Below are 20,957 nucleotides of genomic sequence, written 5' to 3' on the forward strand. Positions count from 1 at the left end.
TCTTGAGAAATCCCATGACACTGTCTACATGAACCTGCCTTCGTTAGTCTCCTGACAATTTGAAGTATAAGCAAATTTAAGTTGGTAAATTAATGTTGGTTAGTAGCTTTTTTCCTCATGTGCAAATGAGAGAACAGAAGAAATTGGGAGGCTTCTAAGAATATTAGGGACCCTGAGGTTCAAGTTATGTCTTTTGTAAGAGAACACCTTAATCTTCCCTAGGATCACAAAAGAAACCACTGGGGTGGATAATACCGTGTCTGAAATAGTACTGTGTCATTTGTTTGAGACCCTGTATATTAGGAAAAGGTGAGATAGCTGACGTCTGAGATGAAATGAGAAAATTCATGCAGGGTTAGGAAACAGATCTCTGAAAGACCTTTGGTCACATGTACATTATTAGTCTGCAGTAGAAGAAAGACAAGTTGGACATCTCTATGTGCTTGAAATTTTCTCTAGCTGTTCTATTATTCTGAGTTTTGTTTCTGTTGTTCTGAGTTCATGTTTGTTTCTTCTTTAGTTTCTGGGTAAATGCTTTCACTATCCAGAGTCAAACGTAATCAGTAGTGACTACTACTACTCTTAGCTAGCACTTATCACATTTTCTATTTGTGTTAAGTACTCTGCATATTATCTCATTTCATCCTTTTAAGGATGTATTATTATCTGCCTTTCACAGACGAGTAAATTGATACCTATAGGAGTCAGATAATTGCCCAGAGTCACACAGCTGTGAAGTGACAGAACCAGGGCCAGACTTCAGGTCTGTCTGACTTTAGAGATTGCATTTGTCACCATCACACTACATCATTCCCTGAAAAATATCGAGCACCACTGTTTACAAAGCAATTGGACAGATATTTCGTAAGAATACAAACAGGTGTCAGGCATATTCCTTGCTCTTCTGGAATTTATTCTTTTGACAGGACAGTAGTATCTGCAAATATGAATAAAAATAATGCATCATAGAATGTGTTAAGAATCGAAAGAACAGTTCTGTTAAGAGCTAGAAGAACTCAGGGAAGGATTACTGTTGCTGTTTTGGTTAGGAAAGGCTTCACAGAAAGAGTGAAATATGGGTGGACCTCAAAGGATAGATAAGATTTCAAAAGGCTGAGAACAGGAAGAGAGGCATTTGTTAACTTATTCTTTCACACATGCATTTATTCAATAAATGCATATTAGTTGTTTATTGTGACTAGACAGTACTGAATGTAATTCTCTGGTAAGCATCAAAATGCAGGGGTAGACATGGTGCAGGCATTTTAATGGTTGAAGCAGAGAGGTGTCCTGAGTGTGCAGTGTGAGGCACAGCCAGAGAGACAGGGGAGGCCAGACTGTAGAGAGCCTCAAACCCAGGCCAAGAGTAGATTATGTTCTCAGTATGCCTTAAGTAGCCATTTATTTGATCCTAATGGATCAGTAATTAGATTAATTACAGCACACTTCAGGAGTTTCTTGCTTCTATTTGTATGTGAGTGTGTGTGTGTGTGTGTGTGTGTGTGTGTGTGTGTGTGTGTTATTCATTCATTCATTCACTCATTCATTCATTCACAGGAGCTCTTTATATATTCCAGATCAAAATTCTTTGCTGGATTTAAGTATTACAAGTATTTCTCCCAGACTGTGATTTGTCTTTTCACTCTCTGGATAGTGCATTTTATGTGTAGAGGTTCTTAATTTTAATGAAGTCCAATTTATCAATATCTTTTGCTTAATTATTTTATGTTCTATTTAAAAAATGTTTACCTATCTTGAGGTCATGAAAATTTAGACTATTTCCCTAGAAGTTTTACTTCTTTTAACCTTTCACATTTATGATTCACACTAAATTAATTTTTATGTATGGTATACAGAAAGATTCAAGGTGTAGTTCTTTTCCATGTGGTTAAGAAAAAGGTCCTGCATTATTTACTGGAAGGACAGCATTTCCCCCATTGAAAGACAGTGGTGCCTCAACTGTAAATCATGTGACCACATATGTTTGGGTGTCTATTCTGTTCTATTTGTCTATTTCTCTGTCCTTGTGCCATAACCACATTGTCTATATAATTTCTATATAGTGTAACTATATAGTATAGAGTATAGGTCTTCCAAATTTGTTCTTTTTCAATATTATCGTGACTATTCTAGGTTATCTGATTTCCATATAAATTTTAGAATCGTCTTGTCAATGTAAAAATACTAGCTTAGATTTTTATTGGAATTGCACCGAATCTACAAATCACTTTGGAAAGACTGGATTATCTGCAATCTTCCTTTCTTGTACTATCCTTATCAGGTTTTGGTGTGAAGATTATGCTAGTCTCATAAAACAAGTTTGTTAAGAATTTTCTCTTTTTCCGTTATCTAGAAGAATTTGTGAATGATTGGCATTATTACTTTCCTATATCCCAGGTAGAATTTACTGATGAAACATTCTGGTTTCTGGACTTTACTTTCTGGGGACTTTAGAAATTCATTTTCTTTAGCAGTTACAGGACTGATCATATTTTCTATTTCCTCTTTGTCAGTTTTTGGTAAGCCGTATTTTAGCTCAAAATTTTTCCAAATATTCTCTTAATGTATTTTGAATGTTGGTAGAATCCATGTCATCTCCCTTTTCATTACTGATATTGATTATCTGTCTCTTTTTTTCATTAATTTTATCGATCTTTTTAAAGAACCAACTATAGCTTTTGATCTTCTTATATGATTATTTGTATATTTTTCTTTATTATACTTTTTTTTTTTTACTTTCTTTGGGCTCACTTTGTTGTTCTTTTTGTGAAGATTTGCGATGGATACTTAAATAATTGCTTTGTAGCCCATTTTTATTTTCTAATATAGGCAATTATGGCTATATTAGAAAATATACATTTCCCACTAGGCATAGTTTTAGCACTGTTCTACAAATTTCAATATATAGTATTTTCATTATTATTTACTTCACTGTATTTTTAAAATGTACATAGTTTTTTTTAAAGATAGCTATTGGTTAATTTCCAAACATTTGAAGAATTTCTAGTTATTATTATTATTGTTGTTGTTGTTGTTAAGCATTTTCAGCTAAATTCCTCTGTGGGCAGAGAACATATTCTGAATAATTTATGTTCTTTGAATTTTATTGAGTTTACCTCATGACTAACATACGTTCCATTTTGTGAAATGTTCATATATTTTTGAAAAAAGTGCATACTCTGAGTTTGTTGTGTATAATGTTTTATATGTCTCAATTAGATTAACTGTAAAAATTGTTATGCAGATCATTTGTATCTCTGCTGATTTTTTTCCTACTTACGAGGTGTGACAATTAAGTTCGCAAACTTGTTGCAACAATGTTGCTAACCTTTCTTGATATCGGGGGATTAGTCATTGTGAATTCATACCAACTGGACAAAGAGTTGACCAATTTTACTATTTGGAAGTGCTGAAAAGCCTGTGTGAAAAAGATAGATGAAAATGACCTGAAAACAAACTGAATTTTTTGCCAACAATTCTCCAGCTCACATGGTACTGTCCATTCGGGAGTTTCTAGCCAGAAAACAAAGAACTGTATTGGAACACTCTCCCTGCTCACCTGATCTGGGCCCCAATGACCGTTCTTTACCCAAAGATAAAGGAAATATTGAAAGGAAGACATTTTGATGACATTCAAGACATCAATATGACGACAGCTCTGATGGCCATTCCAGAAAAAGAGTTCCAAAATTGCTTTGAAGGTTGGACAACGCGCTGGCATCAGTGCATAGCTTCCCAAGGGGAGTACGTTGAAGGTGACCATAGTGATATTCAGCAATGAGGTATGTAGCACTTTTTCTAGGATGAGTTTGTGAGCTTAATCGTCAGACCTTAATTTATAAAAATTGCAGAGAGAAGTATATCAAAATTCATCATTTTGATTGCAGATGTTGCCTATATTTTACATTCCCACTGACAGTGTATAGTATTCTCTTTTTCTCCATATCCTCGCCAACACTTATCTCTTGTCTTTTTTATAAAAGCCATCTGACAGGTATAAGATGATATAGTGATTTTGATTTGCATTTCTCTGACAATTAGTGATATTGCGCACCTATCCCTTTTCATGTATCTGCTGTATGTCTTCTTTGGAAAAAGGTTTATTGAGATCCTTTGCCCATTTTAAAATTAGATTATTGGCTATTTTTGCTACTGAGTTGTATAAATTCGTTGTATCTGTTATTTCTGTCTGTGTTTAGGCACCTGCCTTGTTTCCTCATGTTTCTGATTATTCTTGATTGAGTACCAAATGTAATTTATGAAAAAATTATAGATATAATTTAGGCCTAAAGTCATGTTATATTCCTTCAGAGAATATATATTAGGTGGGTAGAGTCACTAAAAAGTCCATATGAACTTAATTAAGTCAATGAGGGATTAAGATACTTTGAAGCTGGGTTTTAGTCTTTGAAGGCCAGTCTATTTCTAGTTTATTCTTACTCCTGGGGTATGACTTTCAAGGTTCCAATGTAAAGTCTGGAGGGAAATGTCCCCAGGGCTTCTTCTCTTTGTTGGGCCTTGAATCCCAAATTTTGTCCTTTATGTCCATAAATCTGTAGAATCTCTGTTCATCCTCTTAACCAACTCTTCCTAAAACAATCTGACTCATTTAAGGTAAATATGACAGTAAAGATGGGTTATCCCTCTAGATCTTTTGTTCTTCTGGATCTTGTGTTCACAATACTTGGCTGACTTGATAGCTTTCTGGTGTCTTTAGTTAATGTTGCATTTTTCTAGCTTCTCTATTTGTTTTCAGTGGAAGAGTTAGTCCAAATTACCTGGAGAGCCATTACTAAAACCTTATCCTAATGTTGTTTAAACAAAACATTTGCATGCCATTTGGCTCTACTATTTACTACACTGGTATATTTAGTCAAGAAAAGAAAGACTCCCTTTAGTATTGTATGTCACATACAAGTATAGTTTGTACGTCACATTTAAGGTGAGATCCAAATTTATTTTGCTACTTGGCTATTTTTATTTGGTCTCATTATCTAGATCTTTTATAGCTACTTCACTCATCTCTTCCTGCTTTCACATAGTATGTTACATAACTTAAATGAGAAAATGCTTGTGAAAGGCCTTTGTAAATGTTTAAAGAATGATACAAGTGTAAGGTGGTATTACTATTCCCGACTCATAATTATTAATCTTATAAAAACCTATACACATAGAATAGTGCCTCTGAGAATGTTTTGGTGGCCACTCTCTGCAAAAGGGGTGTTCTGCATTGAGTGATGCGACTGACCTAATCAGCTCCTCACCTGGGAAGAAGGATCACAAAGTCAACAAAGAGAAATGGATCATCTGCACATGAAACACGTATGATTAAGTAATTTGTCAAAATCATACAGCTTGTGCTTAATAGAAAAGGTAAAGACTGGGACTGAATCCAGAACCCTGTGGATCCAAGTCCCAGAGCATGAAATAGAAGCAGTAAGACAATAAAAAGTTAGAGGTGGTAGACTTATTTTCAAAGACAAATTTTCAAAGATTTGAAAATTAAACAGAAATATTTCTCTCAACTTTGAGCTACTGTGCTTGCATTTTCCTTCCTTCCTTCCTTCCTTCCTTCCTTCCTTCCTTCCTTCCTTCCTTCCTTCCTTCCTTCCTTCCTTCCTTCCTTCCTTCCACAGCCAAATATCTTTGGGGAGAAAAGGCTATACTGCTTTCATTTCCTTACTGCCTATTTACATTAAATCTACTGTGATATGATTTGTTCACTCATGATGAATCATGACTGCTCTTAAGGGTTGCAATGACCTCCTACTAGATCCATCTAATGGCTTTGATCCTTTGTCTCTTTTTGGAACATTTGACCTGATTGGCCACTCTGTCTTTCTCTGTCTCTATATAACATCATTTTCTCTTGTATTCCTTCCCTCCAAATTATTGTCCAATTCCCCTTCCTCCTCTTTTTTCTCCAAGTTCAGAGGATCCCCTTGTGTCAATCCTTGACTCTTCCTCTGTTTGTTTTTTCCCTTTCCTATTTCCTTCAGCAACTTTATTCATTTTTCATATCTGCTACTATTACAAATTTATGATTCTAAAATCTCTAGCTTATACTTTCCTCTTAAATTCTAATCCAGCAATTGCAACTCCTACCACAAGTCTCAGACTTTTCCATCCCTACTCAGGTGCCCTAATTGTTAGGAACCTCTGATGGAAACAGAGGAAATAGATCTCAGACCAGTCCTAGAATTAATGAGAATTCAGGCTGGCAGGAGATATCAACTACCTTCCGTATGAATAAACAGGGTCTAGAAATGTAATCTTTTGACTTCTTCATGCCTCAGGTCATGCTTTGAAATGAACAGAGTCATAAATAGGCTGATAGCATAATATTTCAGTCTTTCACTGAAAGAACTCAAAGTCCCACCCAGAAGGCTCTTTAGCTGATTCTTCTGCCCAGGTCTTTGGTGCGCAATTTTCCCACCAGACAGTATAATGGAAAGTATCCTTGTTAAAGGTCAAACTTGTACCCTAGGAAATTGCTAACTACAGCAGTGGGACAAAACTGGCTTAAATCAATTATTTTAGCCTAAATCAATCCTTTTCCTTGTGGATCAATTTTCTTTCAGCTTCTCTCATTGTGCCCTGAAAGGTCTTCCCTCATGACAGTTAGTCTTCACCTACTTTATGCATCACCTCTGAGGTGGTCCAAGCTATGAGGATCACCTTCGGTACATCATGGTACCTCTCTGAACTGGATCTGAGTTTGAAACATCCTGGTCTAAGATTATCCCACCAGGAAGACTATCCTTGATGTTCAGAACTTTATGAACCCTGCCACCATTGATTACATCTTACACCTTGCTTAGCCCTTCTCCCAAGCCCTTTTTCTACCACCACAGGCACTGTTAGGGCACTTATAATTAAGTCCATTAGGACAGACTCTTTATGTCCCATATTCTTTTGTGTTTACTATTTCTTATCCTAGTATCACTTTCTCCCGGACACACAATCCCCAAATCATTTCCTCATCTTTGACAAATCTTCTTCCTTTGTTACCCTACAATAAACTACCTGCCAGGTTATTTTATTCTCTCTCCATGATAACTCCCTTTTATTCCTCCATTACCCAGTTGAAACAAAATATTCAGTTTGATCTCTCTTATTATTTGCCTTTACCCATCCAATGCTCCATGCAAATTAAACCATGTATTGTAGAACCTTTCTATATGTCCATTCTCTTTCCACATTCATGTCTTTGTTCTCTCTACTGATGAACAACACCCCTCCCAACACTGCTTCTACCTCTAAAAATCTATTCATTCTTCCAAAGCATTTGTCTCTGCTGTAAAATGGAATTAATATCTATTTCATAAAGGATAAAATAAAATAAAGTGAATAAAGAATTTTAAAATGGTACTCATTATTATTTTTATTACTATTGTAACCCCCATCTTCCCTAAAGTATTTTTTGATTCTGTCTAAACTAGAAATGACTTCTTTCTATCCTGAATATCCATGGGGCATGTTTTCCATTCCTTTCCTCTGGCATCATTACTTTCTACATCACATTACATTACAATTATTTTGCACATGACTTATCAATTATAATAGACTCCAAACTCCCTGAGGTCAAGAACCATTTCTTGGGCATTTTTATTCATTCCCCAGTGCACAGAATAGATATCTTATAAGTATTTGCAAAAGCAATGAACAAAATCACCAGAGTCATAATTATAGCTCTATCACAATCTTTACTCACAAATTACATCTTGATAACATTACAAATTAACAAATCCCATTATAGTTACAAATTGCATAGTGAATCATTCTTCTGGAGGGTGATTACCTGCCTCTTTTTGAAAGGTGTTGGCAGGCTCTGAAAGACAAGCAAAGACCTGAAGAAGGCAGCGTTGCTGCTCAGAAGTAAGAAACTGGGAAGAATTTTTGTCCCTGGTGAACCTTTTCAAGTCCAGTATCAAATTTCTTAAATACATTTGGCTATAAGATGCTCCCTGATTTTCTCAACTAACAAGGAAAAAAGTCTAAGATAGGGAATCTAATAAGAGAGCCTGGCATAAAGCTGGGATCCCCATGGGACAGTTTGCATTTGTCAACTTTAACACTGGGAGGAGAAAGAAAGAATAATCTCGCTTGAGATTCTGAACCACAGCTATTACTCACATAGGTATAATGTCTCAATTCCAATCAAATTAAAACACATGAGGCAAAAACCTCAGGAAGAAATTTAATTGAAAGTGGTTTCAGGTCAGTAGTGGCCCTAGGTAACTGTTGGATATAAATGCTTATATAAGAAATACAATCCAGGAAACAGCAAATGCCATACAAGGTCGGACAATCAAGTTCGCAAATGCATCCTAGAAAAGATGCTACATACCTCACTGCTGAATATCACTATGGTCACCTTCAAAGTACTCCTCTTGGGAAGCTATGCACTGATGCCAGTGCCTGGTCAACCCTTCAAAGCAATTTTGGAACTCTTTTTCTGGAATGGCCATCAGAGCTATCGTCATATTACCGTTGATGTCCTGAATGTCATCAAAATGTCTTCCTTTCAATATCTCCTTCATCTTTGGGTAAAGAAAGAAGTCATTGGGGGCCAGATCAGGTGAGTAGGGAGGGTGTTCCAATACAGATATTTGTTTACTGACTCAAAACTCCCTCACAGACAGTGCCGTGTGAGCTGGTGCATTGTCGTGATGCAAGAGCCATGAAGTGTTGGCAAAAAGTTCAGGTCGTCTAACTTTTTCATGCAGCATTTTCAGCACTTCCAAATAGTAAACTTGGTTAACTGTCTGCCCAGTTGGTACAAATGCATAATGAATAGTCCCTCTGATGCCAAAAAAGGTTAGCAACGTCATTGCAACAAGTTCACAACTTAATTGTCAGACCTGTAGGATGCCATTGATCATATGACGCATCCCAATTTTAAAGGTGCTAAATTGTGAAAAAATATTATCTTAGAATGAACACAATATGTTGCTGACATTAGGCATGGAGAAGGTCTGCAAATAACTCAATAAAGGAGATAGAAAGTAAAAACAAACCTCTCTCTCTTTGACATTTTGACCAAGGCCAATAGTGCATCTCTTCCAGAGACCAGTCAGGAAGTAACGTCTACATTCAGAGTAGATTCTGAGAGGGTCTGTGCTGGTCTCATTGTCCTGCCTTGCCAAGGTTACGGCAGGAGAATACCTGGATTTGGGGAAGAGATGGTGAGAACCCATTTCTCTAGTCCCCATATGCTGAGTCCTTCTACCTACTGATGCCTGACTTCACTCTGCTGACGGGCTTCTTGCTTTGCTCACCTGCCTTGTTGTTTACCTGCTTTGTTGTCTTTCTTTCCCCATCACAAAGGGAGCAGGTGATTCATGAAAGCAGACATTTTACATTATGGGCATACATGTGTACACACACACACACACACACACACACACACACACACACACGCTTTGGGGAGTTTGGCTGATTATTTTTATACTGCTGTGAATAAAGCTAAATCCCTAAAGTGTGGTGCTACTCTAAATGGGAGTTTAAATGACACCAGAAAGGAGGAGGAAAGGTGACCTGGGTACATGCAAAGGGCAGGCTTGACTGAAATACTTCAGTGGTGGCCTTTGGGCAAGCAGGGTTAGCGTGAGGACCTAGGTGTCTGAAAGCAGAGACAGCAGTGACACAGGGAGGTGAGAATGTGTCCAAAACAAACTACTCACTGCAGTTTTTTCCCTGGGGACCCTGGTAAGGACAGGTAACCAAACAGAAATACAATGTGCCTTCAGTGTGATTGAGATATTGACTACACAATATATTACATGTATATGTGAATTGGTTTAACGCCAAACCATGTAAATGAGGGTGCTGTTTAATACTATACTGCTCATTGATATGGAGACTCACTACCATTTGTGTAAACTGGAGCTGATTCAGACTATGCACCAATACTGAGCCATTGGCCCAGTGGTCATTTGCCCAGGCAGTACTGGAGTGTTAGATACAGTCTGTTACTATACAACAACATGCAGTCTTGGCATTCACTAAAGCAAAATGATAAAAACACTCTTCAAAGACCTGTCTCAGGAATATTTGTAAATCAAACTCACCTATAAGGCAATCATGACCTAACCTTGAACTTACAAGCACAATGAAATATCCAAATAAGCCAAACTCAGTGTGTGACTATATTTTGATGTTTATAAATTATGACATGCTGTCTATAAATTGACTCAAACCATAAAACTAGAACAGACTGTTCTTGTAAAGGAGGAGTAATTACATATTTTCATTTCAAAGTGTTTCCTCCTTAGGCTGTGCGCTGTCTGTCAAGTAAGTGTGTGTGTGCGTGTGTGTGTGTGTGTGTGTGTGTCTTCATATCCATAACAATACGGCATAGAACAATAGGAACTGTCATCTATATTTCCAATTGCTTATTTGACTTCTCCATCTGTGTGTTCTGCATGACATATAAGTACTACTGTGTTTCTCCGAAAATAAGACCTAGCTGGACAATCAGCTCTAATGTGTCTTTTGGAGCAAAAATTAATATAAGACCAGGTCTTATATTATATTATGTTAGCTAAGACCTGGTCTTATATTATAGTAAAATAAGACCGGGTCTTATATTAATTTTTGCTCCAAAAGACGCATTAGAGCTAACTATCTGGCTAGGTCTTATTTTCAGGGAAACACAGTATGTACAAAACCAAGATCATTGTCTTGCTCACTTTCCAAACTTACTGGGGATGTTATCTCCATTTGCCTGTTCTATCTCAAGTAAAACCAACAAAGTTGCTCTCAAGCCAAGTGCTTTGGACTCATTCTTGATTCTTTCTTCCCCACCTCAATCTATTCAACCAGGCATTACATATAGTTAAAATGCATCTTACATCCCTTTTTCTCTTTGCAACAATACCAGTATAGACTCTTATCGCATCTCTCTTAAACTCTTGAAATAGCCTCTAAAAGGTCTTCTCCCACTAGTATGTCCTCTACAGTACCACCCAAATAATCTCAAGCATACACGTAATTGTTGAGGTTCTCTGATGTGCAGGGAAGGAAGTGAAGACTCCTCAGCTAAGGCTCCATGATCTGGCCTAAATGACTTTCCACCATCATCTCTAGCCATTATTCCCCGCAAGCCCCATAATCTCACCACAACAGGCTGCTAAACACTTCTCAATGCCGCCCAGCCTTGGTTTGTTTGCTTGTTTATTTGTTAGGTTGGTGCAAAAGTAATTGAGGTTTAAAAGGTTAAGAATAATTGCAAAACATAGTCATTACCTTTGCACCAACCTAATATTTATATTTAATTTTATTTTACGGTGGTAAGAACACTTAACATGGGATCTACCTTCTTAACAAATGATTAAGTATATAATACTTGTTGACTCTAAGTACCATGTTGTACAGCAGGTCTCTAGAACTAACACACTTTGCTTACCTGAAATGTTATGCTTATTGATTAGTAACTCCCCATTCCCTCTCCCCAGCCCCTGGAAACCACAATTCCTCTCTGATTCTGTAAATTTGACTATTTTAGATATCTCATATGCAGGCTTTGTTTAATATAGTTGTTTCCTTTGCCTAAAATGCCCCATCCTCTTTTGTCCAATGGAAAACTCCGACTTACCCTTCAAGTTTCAGATCATATTTCATGTCAAATGTGTAGTTCTTCACGGCCAGCTTCATCCCTTCCCTTCACCCCTCAACATCTGTGCTCCCACATATCTCTGCTGACTACAGAGGCCCAAGACAGCTCTTTGTCAAATCAGAAACTAATGTTGTTTTATCCGCAAAGCTTCTGGTTTTAAAACATCTGAATCCATTTTCAGGGAAGGCATCTCTTGCGCTGATGAACTATAAGGAGCAACTACGCAATGCAGTTGGTAGGTCAGCTGTCAAGATGGGTATTATAATCATGATTATTTGATTTCTCTGACCCTTTGAACCTATTTGGACCAGGAAAGCTGATTCTGAGACAAAAAGAAGTTGAATACCTCTAAGTCACAAAATTGAGTCATAAAGCTAAGAAAACAAAAATTGTTCCAAATGTATCACTCTTTTGATTAAATTTTATTATCCTAGGCATCTAATTCTAACATGAAAGTTGACAGATAAGAACAATTGATATTATAAAGAGTTAAGTCTGTGTTAGAAAATGTATTTACTTTTATTTTCCCCTGACTTTTTTCTCTCTTCTACTCCTATTCCTCCTCACCCACATGAAGGGATAAAAACCGGGTATCATGGGTCCCATAGTCAACAAGTATGAAGTGTTTCCTTACTGAGGAACAAGATTACGTGGTAGCTCTCTACGGATTTTCAGGCTCAAATAAGAATGCTATAGTGGCCAAAAGGAAAATTCCAGGCAAGTGCTTAGTGGGTTTCCTCCCTCCGCCATCAAGTACTGTCTGCTTCACATTTTTTTTGCAGATCTAAATAGCCCAGTCTACATATGACAACAGGGGATGGTCAAGTTGAAATGCAAAGTTTACCTTCAAACTTATCATTTCATAATTTAACAATTAAATCAGCTATTATTTTCATATCTGTTCATCAGTAAATTGCATACAAAGACATCACTCACCTTAGAGAAGTCTGTCTCCAAATGACAGTCTTGCTCAGAAACCTATAAAGAATCAGACCAAACACTTGCTTAGAAGGTTCTATAATTAATTAAAAATAATCTCACTGTCAGCTTTAGCAGGAAACATGTCTGAACCAATGGAAAAGCTGCATAATTCTGAAAGATTTCCTGGGATCCTTGCTCCTGTTCCCTGTCCCAGCCTGAGTCCTATAAATTAAAAGTTTTGGCTAAATACCGTGTTTCCCCTAAAATAAGACCTAGTCGGACAATCAGCGCTAACGCACCTTTTGGAGCAAAAAGTAAAATAAGACTGGCTCTTATATAATATGATATAAGACCGGGTGTCTCATTAATTTTTGCTCCAAAAGATGCAGTAGAACTGATTGCCCGACTAGGTCCTATTTTCAGGGCAACTTGGTAAGTGACTGTTGTTGACTCAGAGAACTCAGGTTTCTTGCTCTCCTTGTGCTTTGAACTAAGCTTCTTTGACTTTGTGGTTTACCTCTTGGGAATCTACTTAGACTTTGGAATTTCTCCAAATTTGGAGCTGAAATAGATGCTGTATATAAATGTAGCATTAACTGAAGACTTAAAAGTGAGTCTTAGAAACTATGGAAGTGTCCTGAATCAGGATTAAATTACAGACAGGCCCACTCCTTCAAGAGATACACAAACCAAAGTAGCCCCGGCACCAATCAAATAGCTTTTCTTTTACGATTTTGAAAAGCTGAAACTTGCTACGCATGCAGAGTTCCATTAATTGCATCCCTTTAGAAGGTAAGGGACTGCTGAGCTTCTCTGGTAATTATTCTTTAAATAAAGCTATTATAAATGAGTTCCAGCTAGGTAGGATAGGTCAATGGGAGTACTTGGGATGTTGAATAAGTTAATAAATGACTTCTTAAGAAACTCTTGGCCAATAGCAAATCAGTTTGGTGGTATCCTGTACTTGAGCCATCCTTACAGTAGCACAGGGGATGGATAGAAAGGAAGGGTATATTGGAGTTACCTGGGATAATTTATAGCAGTGGAGAGGTGCTCTCTCTAGACTGTATCTCACACCTTAAAGTACAAAGGAATTACCTAGGTACCTGTTAAGAATAAGGTTTTCCTGGGATTCTTAATCAGGAAGTCTTGGGTAGGGCTCAGCAATTTGCTTTTGAAACAAGAATTTTACCGATGCGGTATAAGGACAATGCTTTGAGAATTACTCCTGAGTTTCTCAAATTGGGAATAGTACAAGCAGTGTCCCTCTTTTCAAAAATGTATTTTTCCCAAGAGGGTTTCATGCTTATGTTAGCTTTCTAGAATTTGTTCTTATGACAGGCACTGTTTGAAGTACTTTCCATATGTAAATTGTGTGATCCTTACAACAATCACATGAGGTATAAGCTATAATTATTCCAATATACAGATGAAGAAATTAAGGCCTAGAAAATAGGGAGGTGTGATATTGTGATTTATAATGAAAAATATGTATTTGGTCTTTGTCCCTGGTTCTGGCACAGAGCTCCTAAAGCTCTCAGAATTTCCTAAGTTACAAGAGCCATAAAGGTGTCTATTGTTATGTCGATGAGGTAACGTTGGAAAGCTCCTAGGTATCCAACCAAAAGCTGGGGGCTGATTGCCAGAGGAGCTAATGTTGTCATTAGCAGGTTGGAACTATCAGTCCCTGACCTCCAATCTCTGGATAGGGGTGAGGGGCTGGAGATTGAGTTCAATCACCAGTGGCCAATGATTTAATCAATCATGCCTATGAAATGAAGTCTCTGTATAAACCCAAAAGGACAGGGTACAGAGATAGTCCATGTTGCTGAACACTTGGAGATTTGGGGACTCAAGAGGTCATGGAAGATCTGTGCCCTTTCCCATACCGAGGTCTCAGGGTCTGATAGGTTGTGGAAAGGATACTGACTTTACTCTGAGAGTGAAGGACACTCATCCAAGGGCCCTGAACTGAGGCATGACAGGACCCAACTTCTGTTTTAAGAACAGGACTTTCCTTCGGTATTGAAAATAGCCTGAAGGAGAACCAGAAGCAGAGAGATCAGAGAGGAAGAGATCATTGCCATCATCCAAGGAGAGCTGATGGCGCTGGGCATCACCGTGGGTAGCAATGGAGGTGATGAGACCCTGTCAGATTCTGGATGTGTTCTGAAGGAAATGCTGGCAGAATTCACTGGTAGACTAAATATGAGGTGTGAGAGTAGGAGAGGAGACAACATGACTCCAGGGATTTAGGCCTGAGTGACTACAGGAATTAAGCTGTGAGTAGGTAGGTAGGTAGATAAATAGATAGATAGATATACATACATAAATAGGTATTTACTTAACATAAGCAACATATTTATGGTTTTTCTCACTTAAAGTATAATTGAAACAATTACAAATTAATTGTAACAGAGAGGCTAACTGGTTTACCCAATGTTACCTTGCTAGGAAGGGACAAACTTGGCCTTGAGTATTGTTCAGTGTAACTACTGAGCCTGTTCTCTTTTCCCTATAGCACAGTGGCTCCTGCACACATCTCAAGGTTTTGGTCATCAAAAGTCCTATAGAGTATTTGCGATTTTGAGAAATCATGGATTTTTATAATCAAAGGTATTTTATAGGCCTAATCAGGGATGCAGTGTTCCGGGGGATCAGCTATAATCTAGAACTCCAGGTTCCATATCCTGCAAATGTGCCTAAATGTAATGCTTTGATAAAGCATAAGGAAATTTTAATTTGAAAGTCTGTTTGTCACATGCAAAGAATGATTAATTAAAGAATACAACCTACAGGGTTGAAGATTATTTGGCAACTTGAGAAACATAAAACTGTGGCTTCAAAGTTGGTTATATCATCATAGTCGTATTCGCATTTGTTTTCTTTTGGCCACCTAGAAAATGTATATTTTCATTATAGACTGGGATCTAATATTCAGTATGGAACATTTTTTTCTTGGCTGAGAAATGCAAATTTGGTACTAGAAATGAGTTCTAAAATATTACATTTACATGAGATTTCCAAACCTTTTTGTATTAAAAGAAGTACTAGTTGAAACACTTACGAAGTAAAATGGATTATACCTGCTGAAAGCATTACTGGTTCTCATTTAAGTTGCTGACTTTTTTAAAAAAGATTTTGACCTTGAGGGCAGCTGCCAGTTGGCAGAGAACACAATGGAGATGAGAAAAGAGGCGCAGGCCAAAGCAAACACCTGAGTCTACCAATTGTGTCCTGTGGACTCTTTCATGTCTCCATAAGGCATTCAAGGTCTCGGATTTGAACACTCCTTCCAAAAGGCTCGTCCGCAGCAAACTCCCTGTTAGTCTAGATTCATTGGCATTTTATAAAACCAGGCAGTGTCATTGGGTACTGGTTGTTAAGGAAATTAGCAATTACAAAGTGTTCTTTCTGCCAAAAAATCACATGCTGCCGCCATCACTTTGCTCTGTGATGAAACAGGTCATTTTAATCCTTTGTAGTAGGTGGAACAATGTGTACTCAACCAAAAGGGAAAATACTTAACCCAAGGAAAGTATTTTTAGCTACCACATGTACACTAATGTACCTAATAAAAAAAGTAATCCTTTTCACCCCAAGTAAGACCTTTTAATCTTGAAAAGCAATTGGCAAAACCTCCTCCACTTTAATAAAAGACTTTGTAAATTTACCAAAGTTTAATACCCCAGACCACACTAAAATAGGTTTTCAACAGCTAAGTGAAAAGAGATGTGAAACAATTAGACAGAAAATTGTGTTTACTTGAACTTATGATATTGCCTCAATTACTTTTTCCATTGTCAAGGCATGCATGGCTAGAGTGACGCCAGGTTGTTCACTTTGTGCTGTTGATTCACATGGGTGATGGGTCTGTGAATGAATCAAATAATTCTATAGCTGATGAGAGCTTAGACATTATCTAGTGCAAATTTCTGATTTTACAGATGCAGAAACTAAGGCCCAGGAGATGAACTCACTTGCCTTTGGTCGTTCATCTAGTTGGTGACAGGCCTGGAAGTTTTCTTATCCTATTGTCTTGAATAAAAGGAAAAGGCCCAGCATCCTGTTAGTTGAATAATTGTTATCTCTCCTTCTGCTTTTAAGTAAAATCCAAACATTTGGAGGAAGCTCTGGGGAAAGGATAGTGTCAAAGGCAGAAAGTCTTTATACAGTACAAATGCCATTTTGACCCACCCCCTTCTATTTGTTTTATGATGGTGAAATTCCCCATGGTGATACCTCTATCTACTGGGTCACGTAGCCAGAAATGAAAAGCCATCACCCCATCCACTAGTTTTTAAACTCTTAACCCCTTCTGCTTCCCAAACAGCTCTCAGATCTTGCCTTCACTTTCCATCCTCATGCTTATTGCCTGAACAGTACTTATCCTCTCATTGCAGTATCGCAGTAGTCTTTTTATTGGCCTCCTTTGCTTCCACTGTCTTATTTCTCAGTGGCAAAAACTGCCAGTTACCCTCCATTTCCATTTTTTCCCCCTGCTTTACTTCCCTGCTTGCCTCACAGCTGGCTGTGACCATGTGACTAAGTTCTGGCCAATGGTTGGCAGCTTCTGGGGATCTTCTTAAAAAAACAGTTGGTGGGCACACTTTGCCCTCTTCTATCGTGTCCCTACTTAAATTTGAGTCCTGGAAGGTGGATATTGCCATCTTTGATATTAGACTGGGCCACACAAGGAGAGCAACAATATAGGAAGACATTGAGTCTTTGATACCATGGAGCCTCTGATACTAATCAGTCCTGAATTGGATCTTTGGACTAGCTTTTTAAAGCAGTGTTTTGTGGTTTTGTTTTTTGTTACTGCCAATCAAGCCAATCCTAACACTTATTATACAGATGACCACTTAAATTCCATAACATCTTAAAGGTAATATTTCTGAAACAGATTTGATCATGTCCCCATACTTAAATGGCTTCCTACTGCTTATAGAATAAAGTTCCAGCTCCTTGACAAGCCATACAGTGCCCCGTGTAATCTGACCTTGGACTTTGGAGGCTTAGCTCCATGCTTTCCCTCTGTGTTTAAAGCTCCAGCAATACTGATTCACATGTAGTTCACTGAACTCATTGTAACCTCCAGACTTTTGGCCATCTGTTTCCCTTGCTGAAAATTTTCTATTCCTCCTTCAAAAACCAGTTTGGATGTTTCCTTCTTGTTCGATATCTCCCCCTAACGCCTTGAACTCTAATAGAGTTCATCACTCTCTCCTCTATGTGACTTTCACCTTGTTCTTGCTTCTATTATTGCCCTTATATATACTACATGGTAATTATTTGACTATACGTATGTCTTCTCACCTGGACTATGAATCCACTAAAGAAGAAATCAATTCATTTTTTCTTTCTTCTTTTTTTTTTGTTGTTAGAGGGGATATTGCGTAGGCCCTCAGTAATCACTTGTTGAACTAAACTAATTTGAACTGAACTCTGTGGGTATTTTAGGAAAGAGAGACAGAGAACAAGAAAACTATGTAAAAATCAGTAAAGTTTTTTTAAAAATTAGTTTATATATAATAGACAATATGCTTGGGTCCTAATTATTTATTAGTATTTACTAAGCACCGTGGCATGGGCAGAAAATTTGAATATTTATAACTTATGTGACTATTACATATTTTATTTCCATGAACCCAGAAGACCTCCTAAAGTATATATTTAGACTATATATAGACTGGTATTAAGACTATAAAAGACCTGGCCATGTCTCTGAGATAATAGATGTGAAGTGTGGGTGTATTAAAGGTAACTCATGATTATACCAAACTTAAAATGTTCAGAAATAAGGTAGCAATAAAATGAAAATAAATCTGCTACCATAGCAACTAACTAGCAATTTTGTGAAATATCCTGACTCATCTAGAATTAACAAAGAAATTTGTAAATTGTGATAAAATGGAAGACATAAATGGATCTAGATGGGTATTATTTTTTAAATTTATTTAAATCTCAATTGACAATTCAATGTAAATTTGAGTTATAGGCAAAGCTGTAGGACGAAAGTAAGATGGAATCTAAATCCTGGACCCTTCAAGATAGGGTATGAGGTCAGGCAAAGTCTCAGTGTTGATCTAAAGAAGCAAAACCTAAAAGAGTATGTACAGTATAAAGTTCAAAATAGACCACATTAAACTATATTTTTTAGGGATGCATATATAGACAGTAAAACTATCAAAAAGCAAGGAAATGATTATTAGAAAAATCAAGATAGTGGTTCCCTCTGGAGCAAAAGATGGGGTAGAATTATAAAGAGACACATGTGGGATTTCTGGGGTCCTGGAAATGTCTATTTCTTGACATAGATTGTACTTACACAAACATTTCCTCAAAATTATTTATTAAATTGTACATGGATAGTTCATGTAGTTTTGTTTGTATACTATATATCACAATTAAAAAGGGAGGAAAGCCTGTATACCAATAAGTAAAAGTGAAGCACTTCAATAGGAAAATGGGCAAAAATTAGAACTGAGTGGACTTTAAACAAAAATTATGCTCATCATTAGTAATTGGGCAAATACAAATTAAAATACAATGAGATACCAATTAAGATCCCACAAATGTGCTTAAGAAATATGACTATATCAAGTTTTGGTGACAGTACAGAAGAGCAGAAACTCCTATATGCTGCTGGAAACCAAATGAAAAAAAAAACCAAAAAAAAAACCTGGGCATTATCTAGCAGAGCTAAGACATGTATAATCCAACAATTACTGTCCCAGATACATCAAGAATGTTCATAGAAACATCACTTATAATAGCTAAATTCTGGAAACAACCCAAATGTTGATCAATAGGAGAAAGAATAACATTTCCATTTATAAAACAGTCAGAAATAGATTAACTAGAGCTACACATACCTACATGAAAAAATCTCATAAACATGTTAAAGAGGACAAGTCACTGGAAAAAAGTTATGTCTTTTATATAAAATTAAAAACTCACAAAATTATACACACACGTACACATCTTAGAGATACATACCTGAGTGGTAAAATTGCAAATAAAAGCAAAGAACTGATAAACGCAAAACTCAGGGTAGTGGCTGAGGGTGCCTAAATAGGTAGTGGGATTGGGGACAGGTGCACAGGTGACTTTGAGACATTGTTAATGTTCTATTTGTTCTATTTCTCAAGCTGGGTGGTAAAGTTCGTTCATTTTACTTATTTTTAAATGACATGTACTTCACGTATACTTTTGGGAATACATTACATGTTTCATTTTGTAAATATTTTACATTAAAAATAAAGAATCTGATTATTTTTTGATGTTCCAGCTACTAGCCAAGTTTCTAGGAAGAGGTAATGAGATTTAAATATTCCACATAGAACAATTACAAAAATGCTTTCTAATCTACAAATTAGACTTTAGACAGTGTAGATGGCATAAAGCAATTAGTCAGTGGGCAGATATCCCACCCACATCTGCTTCTCTGTGAGTCCCTGCCCTGGCAGAAGTACTATATGCGGTCTCACAATTAGGTTCTCGAACTTGTTGCAACAAAGTCGCTAACCTTTTTTTGATATCAGAGGATTTATTCATTATGAATTTGTACCAACTGGACAGGCAGTTAACCAAGTTTACTATTTGGAAGTGCTAAAAATGTTGCGTGAAAAAGTTAGATGACCTGAACTTTTCACCAACAATTCACGGCTCTTGCATCATGACAATGCACCAGCTCACACGGCACGGTCTATGAGGGAGTTTTTAGCCAGTAAACAAATAACTATATTGGAACACTCTCCCTACTCACCTGATCTGGCCCCCAATGACTTCTTTCTTTATGCAAAGACAAAGGAAATATTGAAAGGAAGACATTTTGATGACATTCAGGACATCAAGGGTAATACGATGACAGCTCTGATGGCCATTCCAGAAAAACAGTTCCAAAATTGCTTTAAAGGGTGGACTAGGCGCTGGCATCAGTGCATAGCTTCCCAAGGGGAATGCTTCAAAGGTGACCGTAGTGATATTCAGCAATGAGACATGTATCACTTTTTCTAGGATGAGTTCGCGAACTTAATTGTTTGACCTTGTATACCAAGGCTCAGCCTGTAATAGCCACCACTTATCCTATCCATGTTACTACAGAGAACTGGTACATTTATGAAGATTAAAACCCTAGGGAAGATTCAATTCTACTGCAAAGCAAAGCTAATGCCTTTGGAACACAAGATACACATTTATAAGAAAATAAAATCAGTGCTTAATCAGTCCTCATGCTCTACTCTTGCTGAAAACCAAGTTAATTCTTTCCTGAACGGTCTGTCAATGCTTGGGCCATATGTGAAAAAGCATGTTTTAGGAAACAATATCAGATTGTTTTAATTAATAATTTTATTTCAAATCATGTTCCTTTTATATCTAGAAATTTACTTTAATTAATAATACCAGAAAG

General features: G+C 37.1%; 1 protein-coding gene across 10 annotated transcripts in view; it reads right to left on the reverse strand.

Annotated features, from left to right (window-relative positions):
• Positions 1 to 20,957, reverse strand: part of LMNTD1 (lamin tail domain containing 1) — a 387,606-nt gene that overhangs the window by 113,009 nt on the left and 253,640 nt on the right. For all 10 annotated transcript variants that reach the window (XM_074325915.2, XM_088798497.1, XM_088798463.1 and 7 more), the window contains one exon: positions 12,557 to 12,598. In XM_074325915.2, coding sequence (XP_074182016.2) covers positions 12,557 to 12,598 — 42 coding nt within the window. The remainder of the gene's footprint in view (positions 1 to 12,556; positions 12,599 to 20,957) is intronic.

The sequence above is a fragment of the Rhinolophus sinicus genome, chromosome 1, assembly GCF_057876585.1.
Source record: "Rhinolophus sinicus isolate RSI-liver-muscle chromosome 1, RSI-T2T, whole genome shotgun sequence".
Classification (NCBI taxonomy): domain Eukaryota; kingdom Metazoa; phylum Chordata; class Mammalia; order Chiroptera; family Rhinolophidae; genus Rhinolophus; species Rhinolophus sinicus.